A 26,822-nucleotide genomic window follows, 5' to 3' on the forward strand; every position below is an offset into this window, starting at 1 on the left:
AATTTTAAATTCTTAAAGACCTTTTTTTAAATGTATAATGTATATTGCATTCAAGATGCTATTTAAATGATCTATACTAATTCTTTCTGGCAGCCTGTCCTTTCTGCTAGTTTTGAGTAAGTCTCCATATTTAACTGCTTCTTGTTAGAAACCAAAATGTCAGCATTTCACTTATGATGGGATTGATTCAGTTATTGTCTTACAATGTAAAGTTTATTTCTCAACATTATACAAATGTGTAGGTAGGCATTTAGCTTCTTGCTGAAAATTTCTTGCTGTTGAGGGGGAAATGATGGTGGGAGTGAAGGAGAATTTAGTATTGAGAGAAATGAATATATTGGAGTCTTACCCTTGTCTCCCTTAGAATGCCCTGAAGAGAACAGAGTAACAAGTTTTCAGCTCCACTTTGGTAGCACCTAGAATTTCCATGAGGATAGATACCTAGAGAGGGAAGGTGCTGTGTGAGTGGTCTGGTATTTGCACACATAGAACTTTTCCCTGCAGTAATAACAACAAAAGTAATAATTTAATGAGAACTCGCATTACTGAGTAGTTATGGACAAGACACCAAGCTAACTTTACATACAGCTTATATAATTCTTTCAATCCCACATATTTGATATTACGATTTTACAACGATAAGTATGAACCTTAGCGAACGTAAGTAGTGCCCCTCTGGCCACACGTAGTTAATAAGTGATGGACTCTTACAGCCCATATTCTTAGCATCATTTCCCTCTTCAATTTAAAGCTGAGGCTGTGGGTTTTAGTAAATTATCCCTACTATTTTATAGATTTTTCACATCTGTTTCTTACTCTATCCTCAAAACATCCAGAGAGGCAGGTAAGGGAATTTGATGTTTTATCCAATTGTGTATATATAGGCAAACTTTTTTCTGTAAAAGGCCAGTTGGTATTTTCAGCCTTGTAAGTCATTTGGTTTCACTTGCAGCTGCTCAGCTGTGAAGTTGTGACAGGAAGGCCACCATAGACGGTATGTAAATGATTGAGTGTGGTAGTGTTCCAGTAAAACTTTATTTACAAAAATGGGCAGCGGGCTGGATTTGGTGCGTGGGTGTGCTGCAGTGGCCTGGTCTGTGTGGGACACCAGGACATGTCAGCCAGAGGGAGGTAGAACCAGGATTCTTCGGCCGCAGCGAACTGTGCCGCTCACCGGTGCCTTTGGAAGATACAAGTCCCAACAGTGATAGTGGTTGTAACCCATGTTGTGTGCTCAATCTCTGTTCCACATGCCTTCACTGCGTCATTTAATCCATGGACAACAGAGGGAGGTGGGAAACTGAGGCATGAGGAAGGACAACAGCTTGCCCAAGGTCTGAAAACTGGTGAGTGGAGAAAGTGGGATTTGAACCTCTTGAGCTCAAGTCCTCCTTTCTCATCTCTCACAAATCTTGGGTTTTCTCAGTTTGAGATTTCCTTTGAAGCCTGACTCTTCAAGAACTGCCTTTTCTGAGTTACTTATCTTTTTTTTTTTAAGTTTTAATGTTTTATTTATTTTAGAGAGAGAGACAGCGTGAGCAGGGGAGGGTCAGAGAGAGAGAGGGAGACACAGAATCTGAAACAGACTCCAGGCTCAGAGCTGGGCACAGAGCCCGACATGGGGCTCAAACTCACGAACTTTGAGATCATGACCTGAGCTGAAGTCGGGCGCTTAACCGACTGAGCCACCCAGGCACCCCAACGTTACTTAAGTGACAAGATTCTGTGGTCTATTTTTAAGGCATTTACTTAAAAAATTTTAACTCCCTTTTTTAATGTTTATTTATTTTTGAGAGAGAGAGAGAGAGAGACAGAGCATGAGTGGGGGAGGGGCAGAGAGAGAGGGAGACACAGAATCGGAAGCAGGTTCCAGGCTCTGAGCTGTCAGCACAGAGTCCTATGTGGGGCTCCAACTCATGAGCTGTGAGATCATGGCCTGATGTAAGTTGTACACTTAACTAACTGAACCACGCAGGCGCCCTTTAAGGCATTTACTTTGGAACAGAACTACAAAGGGAATGCTAACTCTGCCATAGCTTGGGGGAGATTTGGGGTCCAGCAAGATGATGTAAGAGGTTTCATTTTGCTCTTCCTTAGGCTGCACTGGAGACTTTTCAGCTACAGAAACACTTTAATGATAAGAAAAAAATTGTTTATTATTGTCTGCTGTGTCAACACTGTGTTAGTAATACATGATCTCAGTTAAACCTCACAACAGTGCTATAAGTTAAGTGGTACTGTAACGTTTGTACAGATGGAGAAACTGAGGCTCAGCCATGGGATATTGGGTACATTAATTAAATCTCTTAGTCTTAGTTTCTTAATTTGGATGTAGTAATAGTCTCATTTCATAGGGTCGTTATGAAGATTAAATGAACTAATACACCTCAAGGATTTAGATCAGTGCTTGGCACTCAGTGGTGTTACCTGTTATTATGAGAATATAGTAGTAGTAATAGTAGAGGTGAAGTGTTCACTTTTTATGATTGACTGTGAATTAGACATAACCAAGAGGTCAGAGTAGTGCCTGGATATTGGTAAATGGAATTTACAATTATTTATTCATAGGAAGAAGCTATAGCTTCTGTTTCCCTTTTAATTTTAAAGTACCTCTACTGCTGATGGTCTCAAAATTAAACAGTTTAAAATGTTAAAACTCAGACTTTTGGTTCTGTTCATTGCTGTTTGTTTTGTGTAGAATTATTCCATTGCAAAAATGGTATGTCCTAAATATTATTCTGTTTACAGTAGATTAGGTGGGGTTGGCACCAGAGGACTGGAGTGCTTCATATGTTAAGTGATTGGCAAGGTTCATTTTGCAGCCATAATAAAAAGTAGCTGAGTAAGCTGTATACAGGTGAGTAAAATAATTTGCTCACTTATGTTAAATAAATTTAATAATATGCAGTTGTAAGAAACATTTTGCATATGTACTCTTATTTACATACATACATCACCATGCACATATTACAGTAATTATGTACTTACTCCTCCATGAGAGTCTGTCCAAAGCCCTGTGTACTCTATTATATAATGGTAATTTACAGGATTTGTTCAATGTTAATTTTGACTATACATATGTTTCCTCTTGAATAATCACCTTAGAGTTTTAACTCCTGTCTTAGATGCAACTCAGCTCCATATTTCTAATAAAATGTAGAAAGGGAACTTCTTTTCCCACTCCATAAAGTTAACTGTTTCCATTTTTTTTGGTAACACCCTCATACATGTGTTGGAAAACTAAAGCAACGCTGTTCAGTTCAGTTGTTATTTGTGAGAGTGACATCTGGTGGTTTCTTTTTAATTCTCATGGTTTCTCTGTGCTTGGCCAGAAGTTCTTAGAAATTCCAGAGAATCATTGTGTGAGCTGCTTTGCTTGGTACTTAACTAGCTATTGAGTTAGTGCCACTGATTTGGCTCAAACTTTGAAAAGCCCGGCATTTCTTTTAGATGCGGTCTCTCTTAATGCCAGCCTTCCCTGAGAATTTTACTTTAGCATGTGTAATGGACAAACAGCTGCCTTATTGGGGAGGACTTCTGTTTAATTAAGAGAATCTAGGATTTTGAGTAAGGGACGATATCTGTGCCATCATCTCTGCCTTACCCATGAGGAAGCTTGAACCCTGAGAGGTTGGGTGTATTGGCCAAGGTCACAGTGTGTTGGCCAAAGTCACTCTGCTCCCCAGTGAGCTGAGGTCCTGGGCTCTGTGCCCTTAAGTTATGTTTATCATGTTGGGTAACACACTGAATTACCCAATTAAGAAGGATCTGGGCATCAAAGGAGATGAGGTGAAGGCATTTAAGATGGAAGAAGTAAAGTCATTTAACATTTTGAGCACCTATTTGCTATAGATATTCCCACAATTTTTTTTTTTGCCTCTCTTCCAAAAGAGGGTGCAGAATCTTTAGTGTGAAAAAGTTATTGAGGAAACCCAGTGAGGGGTCCCATTCTGTCTCTGTGAGTCTGCTGATTCATTCCATATCTGAGAATTTAGTGCCCTACGGCATTGTATTTATTGATTCTGTGTTAAGTCGAATTGTTAGATGCATTATCTCGCTAGCATCCTTGCAACAGTTTCCGGCAGGTGGTTAGAGTCCCTATTCAACAGGTGGGGATGTAGAAGGATTGAAAGGGTTAAGGACAGGCCCGAATGTAACTTCCAGGCCTAAGTGTGTGTTTTGCACCTCACAGTGGTGGAATTGTGCTCACCTCACTCACTGACATGTAAGAGCTGTTAAGTAAAAATGTGCTCAGTTTAGTTTTGTGTTCTAAGTAATCCTTCCTATTAAACCATTACTCTGTATCCCAATTTTCATGACCTGATCTGTAATTTTTGGTAAATGTGAAACTTAAAAGAAAAAGGACAGAACTTGTAGAGTGATATCAGAGTAATTTTCCGGCAGAAGAGGAATGGAGAGCCATGTTGATTAACCATATTAGCTGTACTCAGTGTGTGAGATTATTTTCAGTTTCAAGTGATGAATGTGTAATAGAAAAAACTTTAAGGCACAACTTTTTTTCTTCTGGTACATGATTTACTCCTTGTATTATTAAAACATTTAGAAGCTCTATTTTTGAATAATCTTTGAAAACCTCTAGTTTTTTACTTTGTGTATCCTCCCCAAATCAAGTTTTATAAACCTTTTGAGCAGGTTCAGAAGGTGAACTCTCATTTTTTTTTATCTGCTCTATTTGAGAATTATGTTCATAGTCTGGACTTCTTAAATCATGGATAGGTCACATGTGGTTCACTGCAAAGGCCATGTGGGAACTTGGAATATGAGAGTGTCTAGTGTATGGGCCCAAATGCTTTCCTCCTCTTTGATTAAGAGCCCTGTGGGTCAGATAAGGTTTCACAGAGAACTTGGCATTGATGTTAATCCTCTAATGAGAGTGTGAGTAGTGTTTGCACCCTTCGTACCCAGTAAAGGGGATGCTGAAGCTGGGCTTTACATTTGGCTTCAGAGGGTTTCAGGACATCGCCGCTCCCTCGCACAATATAAAATTTTAAAAAATGTAGCCTTGCATATAAAACACAGCTGGTGGTAACCCTCAGAACCCAATGGGGGAGTTTAGATGCTCTGGGAGGCCATGGGCTCCTTTTTGAGCCTAACAAAGATATTACAGAGGAATGGATAGCAAGTGTGAGCAGAATGAAAAATTATTGCTGGGAGATGAGCTCAGGGTGCATATGTTTTTTAAAAAAAAGATCTTTGCCTAATCTTTCTTCTAAAAGTCACCTCATGACCACACAATAAAGATTTTTTTTAGTGAATTTATCCTAATTTAGAAAAATCAATAGTTTGTTGTTGTTGTCATGGGGAATGATGTCACTTAGGTTTATGTGTTTCTCATACGATTCCTTTAGCAATGTGCTCCTTCTCTGTTTCTGTGTGAACAGAACATTAGATTTACATCTAATATCTGAGAAATCGTTCTGGTATGCTACTAGGATAATGGTGATAAATTCTAATATCTGATGTCAGTCTGGTTTCCCATTTTGAACATATTTTTTAATTAAGTTAAGTTAAATTCTATTTTAATTCCAGCACAGTTAACATACAGTATTATATTAGTTGTAGGTGTACAATATAGTGGTTCAACAACCATTTTGAATATCTTGATTTATCTTGATGCTCATTTTGAATATCATTCAGGGGTGGATGTCAGGTGGAGGAATGTTTGCAGTCCTTGGGATTGTGGCATCCGTGGCTACAAATCCCCGCCCTAGTCCCAGGGTGGGGGGGACGTTGGGGCATCCTCTTCATGTCTCATCTCCCTTGGAATGGTCCAGATGTGCCCAAGAGCCGGGGGTAGAATCTCTGACTTGTCAGAGTTCTTGGCATCTCTGGGGTTGAGTCCATGGTACCAAACACACAGCTTCATTGGGGAGTAGAATGGAATGTTGGGTGAGGGCTCCAGCGAGGGGGGTCTGGTGCGATGGGGTTGGGGGCCCCTGCCGAGGAGGAGGGTGTCTACAGAGCCCCATCAAACTTTGTCATCCCTTCCTGAAGAACAGCAGTTCAATGACAACATGGTAGTATCAGCTCACAGACCTGTGAAGTGATCCATATGAGAGATGGAAATATGGCAGAAGAGGCAGAGGAGAAGGAAGAGGTAAGGGAGAGAGGGAGGGGCCTAGAGAAGTGACTCGGCCTTTCGGATTTGTGGTATCTAGTTTTAATTTCCACCATGTTTCTTCCTACTTCGTGGAGTAATATTTGCCACGCACTCCTTTTCACACTGCAAAATGAAGTAAAATACAGATGGCGAGGCCTGAAGAGTTGTAAATCCATTTGGTCTCTAAGTTAATACAGAGTATTTAAATTACTACTTTTAATAGCTTATTTGTCATCTTTATTTTTTGCCGTGCCCCGCTAGAATGATAAACCTTTTTATCATTAATATCTTCATTATTTAAGATTCTTAAATAGACATTTGTTAAGAACTTGCCGCCACTTAAATGCACTTGCATGCATTTTTGCTACTCAGAATATGACAGATGGAACAAATTAAGATGAAAATTGCCTAAAAAGCCCTAGTAGTTGATGTAGCACCCCCAAGCCTCCCTCCCCCACTTCCGTCTGTTCCCATGACCAGTGCCCTCCGTCAGCCTGAGGGCAGGGGGAGTGTCAGGCTCCCCACCTACAGGAGCAGGCCCTGGAGTGCTAGCCTGGCATCCAGGAGGCCCACCAGGGAATCTTTCACGTACAGGGTTAGCGCATTTGCTAAATTGCAAAATGAAACCGCTCAAGGCAAGGCCCTTTCCTCTCAAGACAAGGGTACTCAGCCAGCCAGTCAGCCAACGATTATTTGCTAAGAGTCTGTGAAGTGCAAAGTACTGTGCTAGGTTCGAAAGTGAATTCAAAAGCCGTGTGATGGCCCTTGACTCCAGCCAGGGAGGCAAGATAAGCTCTGGGAAGAGTTCAGTACCGTGTGGAGGCAATGTGTGATGAGGAGCCGGGGTGGCTCCGATGAGTGTTTGTTACACTGTGCCCAAGGGTGGTCGCTCCTCAAGGTTCACGCAGCATGGCCATGGGGGAGGCAAATGAGGCGGCCTTTAAGGAAGAAACTGAACACGGGCTTTCCTGGGAGCACGTCATATTTGTCAGCGGCATGATCTTTCCTCTTCTGCTGTCATTAAACTTGAAGGACTCTGGATGCTCCCCTGGCTGTATGTGTTACAGCTGGAGTCCACCTGGTGAGGCTGCCCAGGCCTGGGGGCCTAAGGGAAACGGCTTGCGGTGATCACTGGGGAAATAAAACCCAGCCCTGGAGAAGCACGGGAAGTTGGTGGTGAGTGGAGAAGCAGAGAGGCCACAGGTAGAGCAGTGTCGTTACGCTTGTGGAGAATATATGCAAACATGCTTAGTGCTGGCTGGGAGGCTGTTGAGAGGCAGTCTCTTGCAGATCTAGTGCCAGACCTGGGATCTTGATGGGAGGCCGCAGAGGAAGGAGCTTGAGACGCAGCGACAGGAAACGGACAGAATTTGAGCTGGATGTTGGGATCTAGAGAGACAGAAGGAAAAAGAAGCCATTGGCCCCCGGGTATGTGCTACGGGACGTTTGGGCAGACTTCTCTGGCCTCTGTTTCTTCTCCCTGTGGAATCCACATCAGTTTTCCCAAGGATCCGGGAGACCGTATTTGCGGGTATCTAGGGAGAGAGTATGTTATCAGTGTAAATGTCAAAGTATAATTTCCACAAATTACAAATATAATTCCCAGGAAGATATAAAATGAACACGCCCAAAGTTTTATTTGACATCCTCAGTGGAAGAAACCACTGAGATGGTAAACTGATTCAAAGAATATGTGTGGAACTGGGTATTTCTAGGCCTAAAAAGCAATGTTAGATTAAGATTGCTAGATTTTACATAAAAGTGGGTAGTATCCTACAGGGTAATAACGCTATAGTCTTTAAGATTTTACTACCATTCAGAAATCTAGAGGTTAGGGGCGCCTGGGTGGCTTAGTCGGTTAAGCGTCCGACTTTCGCTTAGGTCATGATCTCGAGGTTCGTGGGTTCGAGCCTCGCGTCGGGCTCTGTGCTGACGGTCAGCTCAGAGCCTGGAGCCTGTTTCAGTCTGTGTCTCCCTCTGTCTCTGACCCTCCCCTGCTCACGCTGTCTCTCTCTCTCCTAGAAATAAATAAAGAAAAAAAGAAAAAAAAAAAGAAATCTAGATGTTAACATGTAACTTCACAGTATCTACGTTCTAATCCAATAGTAAATAGCAAAGACAAAAACAAGTATATTCTCCTAGAGAATGAAATAATCCCTGGGAGGGCCTGCCCAGCAATGCTGCTGTATGACCTTGAGAAGATACGCTGTCCCCAATATGCTGTCCCCTCCTCTCCCATCCCCCTCCCCACTTCTGCCAAGGTGCCTTCGTTCCCAGTGGTGGTTGGTTTTAACATTAAAGAAATACTTTGGAGTTAAAGATCCGAGCTTGAATCCCAATTCCTTTACTTCCCAGCCGTGTCATATGGGCCAGGTAATTACCTATGATTTGCCTTCATTTACTTGATGTACATTAAGGAGGAGCAAGTGAGCTACCTTGTGTAAAATGCCTGGCACACGGTAGGTGCTCAGTCAGTCTTAGTACTTCTCTTTACCTTCCCTCTTTTCCAAATGAAAACATTTCACCTTGTGTCTGGCCTTCATAGAGTTCTCTCTCTCTCTCTCTCTCTTTTTCTCTCTCTATCCCCCCTCTCTCCTGTAATTTATTAGAATAATATCCTAGAACTCTGGTGCATTTTCTCCATTCCTAATGGAGATATTCTATTCAATTTTCATTATTCATCTAAATAGAAAAAAATAGAATTTAACTTTTTTTTTTTTTTAATTAAAAAATTTCTATAGCTGGGCACCTGGGTGGTGCAGTCTGACTCTTGATTTCGGGTCAGGTCACGACCTCACAGTTTGTGAATTCGAGCCCCACGTCGGGCTCTGCGCTGAAGGCACAGAGCCTGCCTGGGATTCTGTCTCTCCTTCTCTCTGCCCCTCTCCTGCTTGTGCTCTCTCGAACACGCTCTCTCTCCCTCTCGCTCTCTCAAAATAAATAAACCTAAAAAACATTTTCCACAGCTTCTTTCTTGAGATGTAATTAACATTTAGTATTTTGTCAGTTTAAAGTGTACAATGTAATGATTTGATATATGTACATTTGTGAAATGATTACCATAAGGTTAGTTAACACACCCATCACCTCACACAGTTACACTTTGCTCTGTGTGTGATGAGAACTTTTAAGATCTATTCTCTCAGCAACTTCCAGATCTACAAGGCAGTATTTTTAATTATGGCCCCCATGTTGTACAGTATGCTTTATTTAGACAACTCTCTGCATATGACAAAATGGGGAGATGGTACTTAAGTGAAGATGATTTCTAATTTGATAGTCTTATTTTTTCTTCTTCTGAGGGAGTATTTCTTGCATCAGAGTAAAAGCCTTGTCTCCTTTTAAATTGAGAGCTAGCTTCCTGAGTTATCCTTCCTTAAGGGCACTCAGTAAGTATTTCAGTGTGTGCTGGGTGCCCTGCTTTGGGTTGAGGTTTCCTCAACCTTTAGGGGACACATGCCCAGTAGCTTTCCAGGAGTGTGATCTCTACATTCCCTCTTACTTGGTAAAATGCAGCCCAGGTAGTTGGCAACGCCAGGCCACCTGTGAGCTGGTATCTCGTCCAGGCAGTGGATCATCACAGCCAGACTGGTGTCCAGGAGAGCAGATTTTCTTCCTTCTCCACCGTCTCTCGCATGATTACCTGCGTGCTGACGTGTGAGACATTGTGCTGTGGTTCAAAATGACAAAACCTGTGATACCAACAGCCTCAACAGACTTTTGATTTGGAGAAAGGAATGGGAATTTTTAATAGAGGCCAGAGAAGCATCTTTTTACTTCTGGCTTAGCTCATTTCTCTCCTGGTAGTTGACTGATGGGCTTCTGCTCTTGCTCCAGGAGAGTGCGGATAAGATTGATTTGCTGTTGGGGCACCTGGGTGGCTCAGTCGGTTAAGTGTCTGACTTTGGCTCAGGTCATGATCTCACAATTCCTGGGTTCGAACCCCACATTGGGCTCTGTGCTGACAGCTAGCTCAGAGCCTGGAGCCTGTTTTCAGATTCTGTATCTCCCTTTCTCTCCCCCTCTCTCTGACCCTCCCCTGCTCGTGCGGTCTCACTCTGACTCTCAAAAATAAATAAAAAACATTAAAAAAAAGATTGAATTGCTGTTGATTCTACCTCCTTCCCAATGTAGATTAATGGGTTAGGGATCCCAAAGTCTGACCTTCTGTCACAACTTAGTGTTGTGTCTTCTTAGTATTTATACATCTTTCCCCCTTTCTTGCCTAAATATAGAGCTCAGTATAGGCTCAACATTGCTCAGTATTAATGGTCACACAAGGGAAAAGTTCTGTAGCCCTCTTTCCTCATTTCTGCATGAGGTGATGTGATCCGTGCCTTGACAGTCTGCATTCCTTTTACTCATTCATTAGGCAACATGTATTTATTGAGCAGCTACTGTGGCAAGCCCTGGTGATTTTTCTTTAGACATGATAAATCAGAACCTGCCCTAATGGAGGTGGCCTATAATCAAGTAAGTAAGCAAAAGGATCACAGATTGTGATAAATGTAATCTATGATCTGATAAATATAAACATCAGATGATGGGAAGCTATAAGCTGCTATTCTTGGTAATTTTAATCAAGGTCATTAGAAACCATCTCTTCGTGGGCTGAAAACTGAAGAATGAGGATGAGTCAGCCACAGGAAGAGTTGAGCAAAGAGCATTCTAGGAAGGAGAGAACAATGAAGAGAGATGTAGGAGGAGTTTGGCTTGTTCAAGGATCAGAAAGACAGACCTGCATGTGAAATGGAGTGAGTCAGGATGCAGGTGGGTGAAGAGGTGGCCAGAGGGTGGTAGTGCCGTTCAGGGCTCTTTAGATCATGGGAAGGAGTTTGGGTTTATTCTAAGTATAATAAAGCTTGCAAAGAGGTCTAAGACAGTGGAATAGCATGAGTTTATTAAAGGAAGAAGAAGAAAAGAATAACTATAGTAGTGTGAAGACTTGAATGGAAGGTGTCAAGTGTGGGAGTGGGGAGACCAGTGAAGTCCTTGTGCTTGAACTATGGTGCTGGTGGCATGGACGTAGGGAGAAAGATGCTTTGAAAATTGGACTAGATGGGGTGCCTGGGTGGCTCAGTCAGTTAAACAGCCAACTCTTGATTTTTGGCTCAGGTCATGATCTCCCAGTCCATGAGCTTGAGCCCTGAGTTGGGCTCTGTGCTGACAGTGTGGAGCCTGCTTGGGATTTTCCCTCTTCCTCTCTCTCTTTGCCCCCGCCCCCTGCTCGCTCTCTCTCTCAAAATAAACAAATAAACAAAAGAATAAAATTGGACTAGGTAATGTTGGGTGCCAAATATCTGGATGAGGAGCTTGGATTTGATTTTTATAAGCTTTGTACATATGTACATTTGTGAGTAGATGTGTATTTGTGAGTATGTGTATGACTGAGTTTATGAGTGTGAGTTAGTGTGTATGAGTGTGAGATGTGTGTGTCATACCTACACTCAAGTTTCTCTCCTGTTGTAGTTTTTGAACAGGCAGACGAGTGGCATGAAGGAAAGGGCTGTCTTTTGTGGTACACATTAACTGGGGGAAAAGGTGGTGGCACGAAGTCTAGAAGTGTCATCAACTAGAAGGTTCATGAAGCTAGATGTGACAGGAAGGTCCAGGGGATGCTAACAGCCACGGAGCAAGAAAAGACTAAATTGGGCAAATCCAGTTTGTTTTATTCTGTGTCTGGGATGAACGATACTGAGGAGTGAAAGACAATGCCATTCAAGAAATCACACTCTTCAAATTAGCCCCATTTGATTGCTAGTTTTACCAGTCTTAATTATTAAAAAAAAAAAAAAGATTAAACCTCACTTAAATTCATTTGCTTGATTTCTCTAGAAGACAGTCCCTTAGTGGGAGTTGAGTGAATTTATTGCATCCCATCCAAACTGTCCCTCCCACCCCCCTGCCCCTGCATATATACACAGTCTTGATTCTTGAGAAACTCACTGTATTTTTTGTTCCCCTCCAGGACATCTTTGAAGATGCATTGGAAACCATCTCTATGTAAGTAGTAACACGATAAGAAGTATGTAGTAAAGAAAAATGGACGGTTTTCTTATCTAAAATGTAAATATTTCATTCTTACTTTTTTGGGGAGTTGTGACTTCTGTCAGAAAGAAACACTTCTCTGTAATTCAAGAGTTAGGATGTATTGATGCTTAAGAAAGGATCTGTCTAGGGGCGTCTGGGTGGCTCAGTCAGTTACACGGCTGACTTTGGCTTAGGTCATGATCTCACAGTTCGTGAGTTTGAGCCCCGCATCCGGCTCTGTACTGACAGCTCAGAGCCTAAAGCCTGCTTTGGATTCTGTGTCTCCCTCTCTCTCTGACCCTCCCTGGCTCATACTCTGTCTCTGTCTCTCTCTCTCAAAAATAAATACACATTTAAAAAAAAAGACCTGTCTGGGGTACCTGGGTGGCTTAGTCGGTTAAGCGTCCGACTTTCGCTTAGGTCATGATCTCGCGGTTCGTGAGTTCGAGCCCAAAGTCGGGCTCAGTGCTGACTGCCAGCTCAGAGCCTGGAGCCTGTTTCAGTCTGTGACTCCCTCTCTCCCTGACCCTCCCCTGCTCACGCTGTCTCTCTCTCTCTCCTAGAAATAAATAAAACATTAAAAAAAAAAAAGACCTGTCTAAAGTTACTAGCAAATATATTTTTGAGTATTATTTCTTATAATCTTAAACTAAAAGAAAAATTGTTTTCCAAAAAATTTAATTTTATTCGTTTATACCTAATCCTTTTATATCTTACTCATGTTTCTTTTACATGAGTAACCTCGTATTGCAGAATTTTGCTTTTAGTTTTCACTTAATTTTATTGCAAGCATTTCCTATAAGTCTACATAATTTTTGTAATGATTTTAAATGGTATCCTATTAGATCAAGTGGAACACCACAATTATCCATTTCTCCACTGTTAGGCATTTAGATTGTTAACCAGTTTAAAAACTAATAAGTATTTTCATGTATACAGCTTTGTCATTACTGTTGAAGTATCTCCAAAGATTAACTTCATAGATATAGGATTACTGGATTATAAGGGATGGAGATTTAAAAATTTATTTTAAATGTTTATTTTTGAGAGAGAGAGCATGTGTGGGTGAGGGGCAGAGAGAGGGGGATGCAGAGGAGACACCTCTTATATAGGCACTAATCCCATCATGAGTACGACTCTCTGGACCCCGTATACACCCAAGTATCTCCCAAAGGTCTCATCTCCAAATGCCACCACATTGGAGGTTAGGGCTTCAACAAGTGCGTTTTGCAGCACACATTTTAGTCCATAGCACTTTCAAAAGAGTTTTATCTGGGATGCCTGGGTGGCTCAGTCGGTTAGGTGGCCGACTTCGGCTCAGGTCATGATCTCATGGTTTGTGGGTTTGAGCCCTGTGTTGGGCTCTGTGCTGACAGCTAGCTTAGAGCCTAGAGCCTCCTTCAGATTCTGTATCTCCCGCTCTCTCTGCCCCTCCCCTGCTCATACTGTCTCTCTCACTCTCTCTCAGAAATAAATAAAAAATTTAAAAAATTAAAAAAAGAGTTTTATCAGTTTATGTGGCTACCAATACTGTGTAAGTGAAGGGGTTTCTTTTGATTAGAGTTTCCATATAGTATCACCACCAAAACCATCTGCGTACTGTTTGAAACGGTTTTGTTACTCAGATGATATCTAATTGCCTGTGTTTAAACTTTTTCTTTATTACTATTGTTTAGAACATTGCAGTTCCTTTTATATGAATTCCAGTTTTCTTTTACATGCTTAATTTTTTTTTCCCTCACTGTTTCCCTTACATACTTAAGACCTTTAAACCATACATACTCTTTTAATTTTCTGTTCTGTTTGCTTCAGATATTTCCCCGTTGTTATTTTTCTTTCTGTTAATTATACATTTTTATGTTGTCCAAATGTTTGAATGTTTATATTGCTGAATGTGTATATAGTTTAGAAAGAAAAAACTGAATTGTGATTAGTACTAAACAAATAACCTCTTTATTTTGGAACAATTGTTGTGAAGATGGTACCAAGAATATTTAAAAATGGACTTGAATTAGTTGTACATGTACATTGCAAATTCTAGAGGAACCACTAAAAAAAGGAAGAAAAGAAATATAATTGATAGGCAAGAAAGGAGATAAAGCTAAATCATATAAAATAATTAAAATCACAGAAGGCAGAAAAGTTAAAAACAAAATAGAAACAAAGAACAAGGGCAACAAATAGGAAACAGTAATGACTATGGTAGATATTAATCCAACTATATTAATAATCACTTTGAGTATCAGTGGTGTATATATACCAATTAAAGACAAAAATTGTCAGCATGGATCAAAAAGCATGAACTAACTATATGCTGTCTATAAGAAATTGACTTTAAATATAAAGACACCTCTAGATTAAAAGTAAATGGATGGAGGAGCACCTGGGTGGCTCAGTTCGTTAAGCATCTGACTTTGGCTCGGGTCATGATCTCATGGTTCATGGGTTCAAGCTCAGCCCAGAACCTGAAGCCTGCTTTAGAGTCTGTGTCTGCCTGTCTCTCTCTGTCTCTCCCCTACGTGTGCTCGCTCGCTCTCTATCTCAAAAATAAATAAATAAACATTATAAAAAACAAAACTAAATGGAGAAAAATATACCATGCCAACTGTAATCAAAAGAAAGCAAAAGTAGCTATATTAATTTCAGACAGAATGGACTTCAAAGTAAGGAAAGTTATTAGAGATATAAAAAGACATTACATAATGATAGGAAGATCAATTCTCCAGGAAGACATAACAGTTCTTAATGTGTAGGAGCCTCACAGAGCATCAGAGGACACAAGGCAGAAACTAAGGGCTGACTCCGTTATCCTAATTGATGACTTCAATGCACTTCATAGAAATGGACAGACCCAGCCAGCAGAAAATCAGTAGGGAAATAGTTGAACTAAAAGCAAAAAACAAACAAACCCCCCTGAACTTATCCCAACTGAATTCAATTTAGAGCCCTATCTCAGCCAACCCTGAAATTGCTGGCCTGCTCTTCCAACACCGTTTGCTGTCTGTGAAAGAAAGAAAATTTATATGATGCTTCCTTTGTCAAATAATAAATTTGTTAGAATAATGGTGCTCTGTTTCATTCCTCTATGTCTCTGTTTGCATAAAAATTACTCATTTTTTCAACTGTTTCAGGTGTTTTCAATGTTAGTATGACTGGCTCTTAGAAGAGCGGCATCCAACAGTGACCCTGGGATGGAGATGTTTTTGATTCGTTGCTCTCAGAAACGTTTTGTGTACTTTTAAAATGTGGAATTATGGGGGCCTGATGTGTCCTGGCTTCTTCTACTGCCAACTGTGTTGTAATTTTCACATCCTGAAAATAATAGTTTTTTAACACCACCTCACTTCCTAAGTTTCTAACATTTTATTTTCCATTCATTGCCTCTTTCAGCCTCTTTTCGGCCGTATGCATCTGCCAGAATTTCCTGGGTTTTTTTTCTTTTTTCTTTTTGAGAAGGAGGGAGACAGAGAGGGAGAGAGGGAGAAGGAGGGAGACGGAGAGAGAGAATGAGAATCTCAAGTAGGCTCCGTGCCTGGCGTAGAGCGCGACACAGGGCTCGATCTCACAACTGTGAGATCATGACCTGAAATCGAGAGTCAGAGGCTTAATTTTCTGAGCCACCCAGACATCCTTCTTTTTTCTTTTAACTTTTACTTCCCTGTTCTGCTCACGTTAGCAAACCCAAAGGTTTAACCATTTTAGAATTTATCTTAGTCTTTTAGATTTCTGGTCTGCATTATTTCTTGCCTCCATTAAGACTGACTCTTAAACAGTTTTGTGTTTCCTTTCCAGTGTTGCCAAAATGTCTCTGGTACATGTTCTTGTAAGTAGCAGCACATTATAGTAATGTGTCACCAAATGCATTTTAGTAATACAGGACATTACTCATAGAGAGCCTCATCTCTTTGACATAGAGTCCAAAACCAATATGGGGAGCCAAAGTAGATATTAGAGTTCATATTCTAATGAATCTTGCCTTTTATTTGTAGAGGTGGCCTCCATCCAGAGTCTGTTTATAATTAATTTTTACCTGATTCTAATAAATTTTGCTTTTTGGCATAATTTTGCCAGAGTTCTGGAAGGTATTGTGAGGGGGGTAGTTTAGAAGTCAGTTTGTCCATAGTGAGAAAAAATGGCAGGGAAAGAAGAACATATGACATACAGTCATAGAACTCCAAAGCACAGCCACTTGGTTTTACTTTGCTTAGGCACATACAATGAGATGTCCCTTTCTAGAGAGCTCAGCCCTCAGATTTGGTGGGCTAACCTGAGCCTCATTCCGAGAGTGCCACTTACTGGCTGGGAGGGCTGGGACTAATTTCTCTGAGTGTCAATTTCTTCATCCTTGTCTAGATTTATTGGGAAGATAGAATAAAATTTAATTTAAGTGTGGTAATGGGAGTAAAGCACATAGTAGGTGCTCAGTAAATATCGGTACCTTACTATTTCCCCCCCACCCCCAACCCTGATTCGCTGTTCAGTCTCCAGTGAGAAAATCATGTTCATAATTTTGTCTCTGAGACCCTGGAAAAAGGTTAAATTTAATCTAATACATTCCATGTAAGAAGGGGTAGAGTGTCCCATATTGGACCACATATGTTAAGGAAATTTTAGAATGAGTAGAAATGTTTTAAAATGACATTTTGAGAGTGAGTAGGAGACACTTCATTCACAGGGAAACCTCTCTTGGGTCATTCCTTTTATTTCATCAACATAGGGTATGGCATTTTTGTACCCAGGTCTCTGGCATTACTGACCTTTTTTGAAATAAAAAAATATTGCAGCAGTAATCCATTATTCAACCTTTTTCTTTTAACAGACTGTTTTCCCTGTGATTACAAACACAAGTTAATTGTAAACAATTCTTCAGTTTACGTGTGTGTGTGAACTTTTAGTTCTTATTTCAGTTTGTCAGTATTTTTTTTTCTTGTTTCCTCTTAAATTTGTGATACCGTGACATTCTTTTTGTGATCCTTAACCGCTAAGCTAAGTAGAGCTTTTTTTTCGCCTGCTGAATGAAGCACACATTTTGGTTTTCTGTTTCTAGTGCCAATAGTGATGCTTCAGCTTCTCTGTAGCAAGAAGAGATGGTCCCCATGCCAACCTGATAATTAATTTATTCCTGTGAATATTTTTGCCTGAATTTCTAACGAACAGATGCAAGCTAAGAGATGAGGGAGGCCTTAGATTATTTCCACAAAAGAAAACTATTTTCTGCTCTCCTTTTCTGTTTCATGGATTTACCACCACAGACCTAGATGTTCCTACTTCTGAATCTTTGTGGTAACAATCATGTTATTTTAACTGACTATTTTGGGAAGTTACTAGGTTTGCAAACTGTTAGATCATACACACATCTGCACCATTCAGAACTGAAGGGAAGAGGAGGGACTCTTTCCCCTTTAACTGTTAGTGACATATCAAAGAGGTCCTTTTTAAAAATTCGAATTGTGTACAAACTTTCTGACCTGCTTGGTGTAAGGAGGTGACCTCTGCGGGAGGGGCCGTAAATTAGACCCATGTGCTGATCTATAGAAATATGCCAGAGGTTTAGCTGTGCCTTAGTCTCTTGCCTCCTGATTGGACAATTCCCTGCTGGCATGTGCTTTGTGGCTCTCTGATGACCAGCATTCTCCCCTCCTGGGATCTGTGCACAGATGTCCTCTCTGACGATACAGTGGTGGGTATACTGTTAATAGATTGGCTGTGATGTGGCACATGAAGAATACGTAGAATGTTTCAGGTTCCAGAAGACAGCCAGCTGTCTTCTGGCTGGGAGATGGAAACCTGGCACTGGCTTTGGGTTTTGAGGGATACCAAGGTTACCTGAGACATAAGTGAGGCTGGGTCACTAAGGATCCCTGGCCTCCATCAGGTGGAGAGCGTGGATTAACCACGTGCAATCCCTGCGACTTGGTCGTGTTTTTGATGAACCTCTTTCTGGTAAAAACCATTAGTGGGCAGTGAAACAAAAGTCTAATTGACTGGAGGGCCCTGGTTAGGTACTCGTTATTAAGACTTTCTTTTTTATTCACAGACTGTTAGAACAGATGCAGGTTTAATATGTTGTCAGCAGTGATCTCTTCTATTCCAAAGCATCTTATTAAATTTTTGAATTTATCCTTACCTAGAAATCTATCTGTGTTGAATTGAGTCCTGAGGGAGTGTGATGCAGTGGAGATGAGTGTGTTTATATGCAAGAACTACTGTAAATTTATCCTCAGGTCCAGAAATTGAAATAGGCAGACAGTTTTAACCAAGTGATAAGAAGCTTACAATGGAAATAAAAATATTCTGTAGTGTAGCATTTTTATGGACTTTTCCCTTTTCCTTCATTACATCTTCTCTTTTGAACTATAAATTGTAGATTACAATGAGATAAAGTTTTTAAGGCCATTTTGTTTTTCTTATTAGGTTGGGTCAACTAATTATTATATAATAGTTTGCTCTGTTCTAAGGTCATTTCCGGTGAAAGTCAGCAAATGCTAGCTGGAAAACGTCTAGTTAATGTTTTTCTTCATAGCGGTTAAATTATAAATAGTAACTCCAGGCAAATTTGGATTTAACTTTTGTCTTTCTCTGATTTTGTTTGGCCCAGCTCTCCCGTCTAGGTGATCTAATTATTGCTCAGATTTGGAGAGGGACACCTCCCACACCCCCAAACCTGGTTTTTCTCAGCCAGGTTGACAATTATTTTATTAGGTCTAAGATGGCAGTTATGTCATTATCTTATATGCCACTGAGGAAGAAAACACAAGAATTTTACAGGAGACCTTGCATAAGGGAATGAAGAAATAAAACGCATGTAGGAGGGCATTGTAAGGAAACTTGTGTAGTTCAATCTTGGTACTTGGTAGGGAGGGAAAAGGAAAACCTCTCATGACATTCTCTGCCCTGATCATCTTCTTAAACAGCCCTATTGCAATGCTAATTTATATCCCATAAAATTTTAAGTGTACAATTCAATTAAGAGTAGTATAATTACAGAATTATACCACCATCACTATGATCTAATTGTAAGCACTGAACAGACACCTGGGCCCCTTTACAGTCACATCCCATTCCTGCCCCCACAACTAGGCAATCACTAATCCAATTTCTGTCTCTAGATTTGTCTCTGTGGATGTTTCATATACACAGAATCACACGATACATGTTCTTTGGTGTTTGGATTTTGAAACTCATTCATGTTGCACTATGTCAGTACTTTATTCTTTTTTTATGGATGAATAATATTCAAATGTATGGATATTCCTTGCACTGTTTATCCATTCACAAACTGATGGGCATTCAGATTGTTTCCAGTTCTTGGCTACAGTAAATAATGCTGCCATGAATAATTGTGTACAAGTCATTTGTGGACATATTTTTGCAGTTCTCTGGCATAACTCTGCAGGAGTGGAATTGATGGGTTCTGTGGAATGCCTATGGTTACCTTTTAAACACTCTTCAGAATTTGAGTAACAGGCTGGCTTGTGGTCTGAATATTAGTTATCAGTGTGGCCCAAACACCTGCAAGCAGGTAATTTCATTTTAAGTGGATCAGGTTGGCGATGCCTTCAAGTTATTGGCTGAAGCAAATGTACATCCTGTCCCCGAGAACTTTGATCTAGGCCAGTCCAAGCTCCTGTTGGTTAAGCGTCTGACTCTTGGTTTTGGCTCAGGTCATGATCTCATAGTTTGTGGGTTCGAGCCCCTCTGTTGGGCTGTGCACTGACAGTGTGGAGCCTGCTTGAAGTTCTCCCTCTCCCTCTGTGTCTCTCACCCGCTCATTCTCATTCTCTCTCTCTCTCTCTCAATAAATAAACTTACAAAAATTTTTTTGAAATGGTTGCTGTCAATTTTAAGATGCATCCTGGTTTCAATGATATTACTGTGATGAAAATTTATGTGTCAGAGTCAATGAAATACAGTAAGTGGAAATAAAATTCCCCCCAAAAGCCCAGACTAAACAGTATCCCTAGTGTCTTTTCCCTGTGTTGTTAATACTTGAATTGCCCTTCTTTGCTTTTTTTTTTGGTACTACTAGGTGCTCTTTAATGGCCTGTTATTATATTGGGAATTTCCAAAATGAGTGTATATGTACATTTCAAGTTAAGGTATTATATTCTAGAAATGCCCCTTTTTACTGCGAGGAGGACTGACAGGATTTCACAGCTCCTTAGCGTCCCTTTGGTCCAGTGTCTTCGTCTTACCAAGGAGGCCCAGTGGACTGGGAAGACTTGGTGTTGTTGGTGGCAGAATGGATGACTGGTGACCCCTGGGGTTGCCACTGTGGTTGCCCTTTCTGCAGACTCAGGAGCCTCTCTGTCACTCAGCCCCAGCTAGCAATGCCCAGGTTGTATTTGGCCTCCAGAGGCACACTGCTCCCAGGGATGAGTTCCTCACCTTCTCCATCTGTGCCCTTCGCGACACGTCACCTGCTCTGTGCTGCTCTGTCTGGGACTATTTTGACAGTTGTAATTGGAAACAGGTCCAGTCATTGCTTATGTGATCACTTGGATGTTTCACAGACACCTTAGTTTACATGTTGCAGACTGAACTCGTGATATTCACCTGCCTTCTCCATCTGAAGCCTTCTCATCTCCTTGTCTCTGTTTTCTTTCACTTGATCAAGCCGGCTACTTGAGAGACATCTTTGATTGTTCCTCTTTCTGCTAACTTCCATGATACCAACTCTGATGATGTCTACCTCCAGAATTTATTCCCTAGCTGTTGACCTCTTACTCTTTCTCCTTTTTGTTTCACTAGCTCATGGTAGACTCAGGTTTGCCTGAATTACTTTAAGAGCCACCTATTGTGTTTTCTTGCTTCCGTCGTTCTCTCTCCTCCCACCTTCCTGACTCAACTCCACTCATTCTCCATACAGGAGCCAAAGTTATCTGATTTTTAAAAGAAATGAACTTCACATTCATTTCAGACATAAAGTGAAGAGGATAGTAAACTGAACTCATCTGTGCTCCTCACTTACCTTCTACAGTTGTGCACCCAAGGCCAGTTTTATTTCATCTGTAATTCACCCCTGGGGGTTATTTGGAATCACAGTCTAGACATTATAATTTATTTCTACTTTTAAATATCCCACTCTGTACTTCCTAAAAACAAAGATGTTCTCTTACATAATTATTGTTAAGAAATTAAGTCAGGAAATTAACATTGATACAGAACTATAATCTATATACCTTATATGGTATCCTTTAATCTACATTTTAGTACATGAAGATACAAGTTAGGTCTCTTCTTAAAAGCATCATGAGACTGTTGTCACACCTAAAAAAAATTAACAATATTCATCAAAGATACTGTCAGTGTTCAAATTTCCCCAGCAGTATGTTTTTTTGAATTAGGACAGAGTGATTCTTTTAGAAATTAAATTGCATGCTGTTGCTCCCTTGCTAGGTAGCCGTGCATGAGTTTCCATGTCTCTGAGGATGAGGCCCCCAGCTCGTCTCAGTCCACAAGGCTTGACGTGGCCAGACCTTCACACACAGATGGAAACCGAGTCCAGGGCAACCCCTACCTTCATTCGCTGCCCTCCAGCCCCAAGCCCCTTTCCAGTTTTAGACTGAGCAAGCCCTTCGCTGCCCTAGATTTGAGCTGGGGTATCAGACTGGAGTGACTTCCTCCTTTTCCTCCCTGGGCTTCTTCCTGGCCGTCCTCAGTTGTCAGCTTGAGTGTCTTCCTACCTTTCTTAATGACTCGAACTAAATAGGTTACTCCTCACCCACTTCCCTATCTTGTCATCCTGTTTGTCTCTCTCATTTCATTTGTCATTTAGTAGTTCATTGTTGCTTGCCTTTGACCATCTGTTCCTTTGGACTCTGGGTTCCATGAGGATGGCACTGGTCTGTCCTGCTCATAGTGGTGCGCCCTGTACCCAAGCACCATGCTTGGCATATAGTAAATGCTTGATTTTACTTGTTGAATTAATGTATTAATTGGAAAATGTAGATGAGTATTCAAAGTAGGATGCAAGGATTTTTAGTGCATTAAAAAAATCCAGTCATCATTTATTGAGAACTTAGCAGCTACTGAGCACAATGATAATTGCTGTGATTGTTCAGAGGGAGAGTGAGTTAAGGGAGCTTTTGGAATATGCATATTTCTTTTTTTTTTAAATGATGATTAATTACAGCTGTTTGGTTACTCAACCCCAATACATACATTATTGAGTAATGTCCAATTGTTTGGGTGTAGTAAGCACTATCTGGGATTGTTGGTGTCTCTTTTGCCATGTCTCAAATAGGGGCTGACTCAGGTTTCATCTGAAGTGTATGTAAATGAACTATCAGAATGCTTGGGGGTATAGTGAGCTGGACTGTTACCTTTCTACCATCTCTTTTATCTGCCTTGTTTTCTGATACCTTCATCCATCCCGATAAAAATACCATTCTAAAAGACTAGTAAAACACTCAGAATGCAGATACTTGAGAACTTTGCCTTTAAATTTTTTTTAACATTTATTTATTTTTACAGAGAGACTAAAACTTGAGCAGGGTTGGGGCAGAAAGAGAGGGAGACACAGAATCTGAAGCAGGTTCCAGGTTCTAAGCTGTCAGCGCTGGAGGTGGGGCTCGAACTCATGGACTGTGTGTCAAACATCTCCACCGCTTATGTGCTGAAAATTAATCATTCTCTCTGGTTTTCCCTCCTTTCCCTTCTTCCACTGTCTTCTTTTTGTGTCATCATGTTTGTAGAGCATCATGGGTAGAACTCCTCCAAGGGAGTGTGATATTTGCATTGGGTACATTTATGTATCCTGTGCAGTTCAGTATCATGTATGATACACATTTAATAAATAGTCCAAAGACTTAGCCAGTAACAAATCTAAAGGTCTCTGAAATGGCTTAAAACTGAAGAGGTGCTGGGGTACCTCGGTGGCTCAGTCAGTTGAGTGTCCGACTTGGGCTCAGATCATGATCTCATAGTTTGTGAGTTTGAGCCCAGCATTGGGGTCTGTGCTGACAGCTCAGAGCCTGGAGCTGCTTCTGATTTTGTGTCTCCCTCTGTCGCAGCCCCTCCCCTGCTCATGCTCTGTCTCTCAAAAATAAATAAATGTTAAAAAAAAAAAACACAAAAAACTGAAGAGGTGCTGAGGATTTGTGTATGATTTTTATTATCGTGTAAAGTTTGGGGTGCCTAGATGGCTCAGTTGGTCAAGCGTCTGACTTCAGCTCAGGTCATAATCTCACAGTTCGTGGGTTCAAGCCCTGCATCGGACTCTGTGTGCTAACAGCTAGCTCAGAGCCTGGAGCCTGTCTTCGGATTCTGTGTCTCCCTCTCTCTCTGACCCTCCCCTGCTCCTGCTGTCTCTCTCTGACTCTCAAAAATAAATAAAAAACATTAAAAATTTTTAAAAAGTAACTTATGTGTTATTTTATTTTTATTGTCCAGAGTGAAAGTATCCAGGTTAGCAAAGAGTATCTTTTTATTACCTGTAAGCAGAATGTTACAGCTGGAACTCAAATGTGTTAAAGCTTCACGTTACTCTGATGAATTAACATTTTTAGAGGTATACGTATAGTTTTATCTCCCCTGTAGGCAATATAGTTAATGAGCTTTTGGTTTCTATTTTGGCAGTAAGAAAGTTTTCTGTAAGAGTAGGTTAACTTTCCCTTTATGCAGTTAAAAAAGCCAAAACTGTGTGTGTGTGTGTGTGTGTGTGTAAGTTCTTTGTGTCAGATCCCCCATTAATTTAAGAGATTCTTTGTTATTTAAAGTTTGCCTGCAATTTAAAAGAAATTACACCAATAATATATTATTTGCTTTGATTAAAATAATTCTGTGTACTTACTACAAGAAAAATAATTCCATGATCAACTTTAAAGCATGTATATTTTGAAAGAGCATTTTCAATGTCCCAGTGCAGTTTTATTGTTCAGATACATAGATGGATCTTGTACTTTTAGAACTTGGTCACTAATATAGTATAAGGATGCATTTTCAGACAAATCAGTGTAAGTAAAAAAAATATTCTGTAATATATGTCTTTAACCTATGAAAGCACTTACTCAAATGCATTTTATAAAACAGCAAGGTGTAAAGCAGATGTAACATAACTTACGTAGCAGTTAATTCATGTACAATGTGACATTGGGAGCACAGCTGTTTTTGTAAAAGCAGTTTTCCTCACAATTATAAGAAATTTTGATATAACTATTTTCATGGTGCCTCACAATGGCTATCTCAAGATATAAAACATTTTTCAAGAAGGTAAAAAAGAGAAGAAGACATTTAGTCAACTCACAAATATTTGAGAAATAAGAGCAACAGTTCCCCTTGACTGTTTCCCCATTTTCTTATTTCCAAGCTCTACCTCATCAGACCAGGGATAAGGTGAACATGCCTGGTTCAGATAGTTTGCCAATTGTTCGCCAAGCACATTCTCTAATTAGGCAATTGGTTAGTCTATGGGGACAGACTTGACGTAGGGAACATGGGTATAGGTGGGGGTATCCAGGAAGTTTCCAGTCTCCCTCCTTCACATCTGTTCTCTGTCCAAGTTTTGTTGTTGATGCTAGTCCAGAGGCTGAAGCATAGAGGGTCATGGTGTGGGGATATATATATATATAACCTTACATGATTCTTAGTAATCAAGAAAAAAGAGGTTTATTCTTTAAATATTGAAAGCAAGCGAAGGCAATGATTCTGCATTCTCTAGGTTGGAAAGTATGTTTTAAGCCTGACACTGAATAGGAAAAGAGGGATAGGTTTGACCAATATGACAAAGCCCTCATAAACTCAGTTAAAAGAGAATTAACTGGGAAAATATTTTGAGCCTATATGAACGAGGGTTAATCTGAAAAAACAAAACAAGAAAGAGAACACCTTGATGGCAAAAATTGGCAAAGGGATATTATGAAACAGATTACTGGGACAGAAGAAATATAGGTATTCAAGCCTACTGTATTTGTTTTCTGTGGCTACTGTTACACTATAACTACTGTAACCACAAACAATGGTTTAAACAATACATGTTTATTCTCTTAGAGTTCTACAGGTCAGAAGTCTGAAATGCTTTTCACTGAATCAAAACCATGGTGTGGCCATGACTCTGCTCCCTTGAGCGACTCCAGGGGAGAATCCATTTTATCGCCTGTATCCAGCCTCTATGGCTGCATTTCTTGTGTCACTTGGCTCATGGCCCTTTCCTCCAACTTTGAAAGCCAGCAGCATACTATTTTCAAATTGCTCTGCTTCCAACAGTCACAACATATTCTGCCTTCTATGTCAGATATATCTCTGCCTCCCTGTTAGAAAGATATGTGTGATTGCTTTTAGAGCACACTCAGACAATGCGGGATAATCTCCCCATTTCAAGATCCTTAATTTCATTACACCTACACAGTCTCTTTTCTCATTAATATTCACAGGTTCTAGGGATTAGGACCTGGACATTTTTGGGGGCCGTTGTTGAGTTTAACACAGCTAAAAATAGCACATCTGGTAGAACAATACACACACACAATTATTTTGTTTGGGATTGGGTATCTGAACATGGTGGGGTTATAGGGACACCTGGGTGGCTTAGTCAGTTGAGCATCCAAATTTGGCTCAGGTCATGATCTCCTGGTTCGTGGGTTTGAACCCCACATCAGATTCTCTTCTGTCAGTGCAGAGCGCACTTCAGATCCTCTGTTCCCCTGTCTCTGTCCCTCCCAGCTGTGTGTGCACGTGTGTGCTCTCTCTCTCTCTCAAAAATAAACATTGAAAAAAAGTTTTAGATTGATAGAAAAGTCAAGAGGATAGTACAGAGAATTTCCATATACCTTACCCCAGTTTTCCTCCATTAGTAACATCTTACCTTAGTATCATAACTTATTTTAAGGAGTGAACTACTACATTATCATTAACTAGAGTCCATACTTTATTCAGATTTACCTAGTTTTTACCTAATTGGCTGAGATGATTTGTCAGACTTTTCTTTCCCTTTTGATGTCTTTTGGCAGGCAGTTTTGAGGCATATTTGTAGGATGGCCTGCATTGGAATTGTTTGGTGCTTTTCTTATGGTGAGACTGGGGTTATGGATTTTTGGGAGGAAGACCACAGAGATAAAGTGCTATTTTTATCATATTATTTCAAGGGTACATGCTATCAACATGATTTATCCCTGTTGATGTTGACCTTGATAACCTAGAGAATGACATAATTTATTTGGATGGGTGGTGTTTTGTTTTTTTCCTTAGAGTGTGTCATTGTGGTCATGTCAGATTCACATCAAATTGAATTTTTTCTCAAAGGAGTCTTTTAGCTTTTATGAGATTTTAAGTATAGCTACATTAATTTTACATTGAGGTTTTTTTTTTTAAAGTTTATTTAGAGAGAGAGTGCAAGCAGGGAAAGGGTAGAGGTAGAGAGAGAGAATCCCAAGCAGGCCTCACACTTCCAGTGCAGAGCCCCGCACATGACTCAAACCCACAAACCGTGAGATCATGACCTGAGCTGAAACCCAGAGTCGGATGCTCAACCGACTGAGCCACCTAGGTGCCCCTATACTGGAAATTTCTTAGAAACCTGTGGTAACTCACAATTTTAGGAATGTCTGAAATTACCTGGGTGGTTTACCTTTTGTAATTTCTCAAAGATAATGTTCAAATGCAAGTTAGATAAATTATTTTCTTAGCTATTGCACATTATTCACAAAAGTATAGCTGGATTTAAATCTTTGAT

General features: G+C 40.4%; 1 protein-coding gene across 2 annotated transcripts in view; it reads left to right on the top strand.

Moving 5' to 3' along the window:
• TTC39B (tetratricopeptide repeat domain 39B) overlaps positions 1-26,822 on the top strand; it is a 123,415-nt gene that overhangs the window by 20,691 nt on the left and 75,902 nt on the right. The window contains exon 2 of one of the 2 annotated variants that reach the window (XM_039256588.1): positions 12,090-12,124. The exons of the other annotated variant lie outside the window; for it this stretch is intronic. Within the exon in view, the coding sequence (XP_039112519.1) occupies positions 12,090-12,124 (35 nt within the window). The remainder of the gene's footprint in view (positions 1-12,089; positions 12,125-26,822) is intronic. 2 annotated transcript variants of the gene reach the window in all.

The sequence above is a fragment of the Hyaena hyaena genome, unplaced genomic scaffold, assembly GCF_003009895.1.
Source record: "Hyaena hyaena isolate Hyena2069 unplaced genomic scaffold, ASM300989v1 scaffold_573, whole genome shotgun sequence".
Lineage (NCBI taxonomy): Eukaryota > Metazoa > Chordata > Mammalia > Carnivora > Hyaenidae > Hyaena > Hyaena hyaena.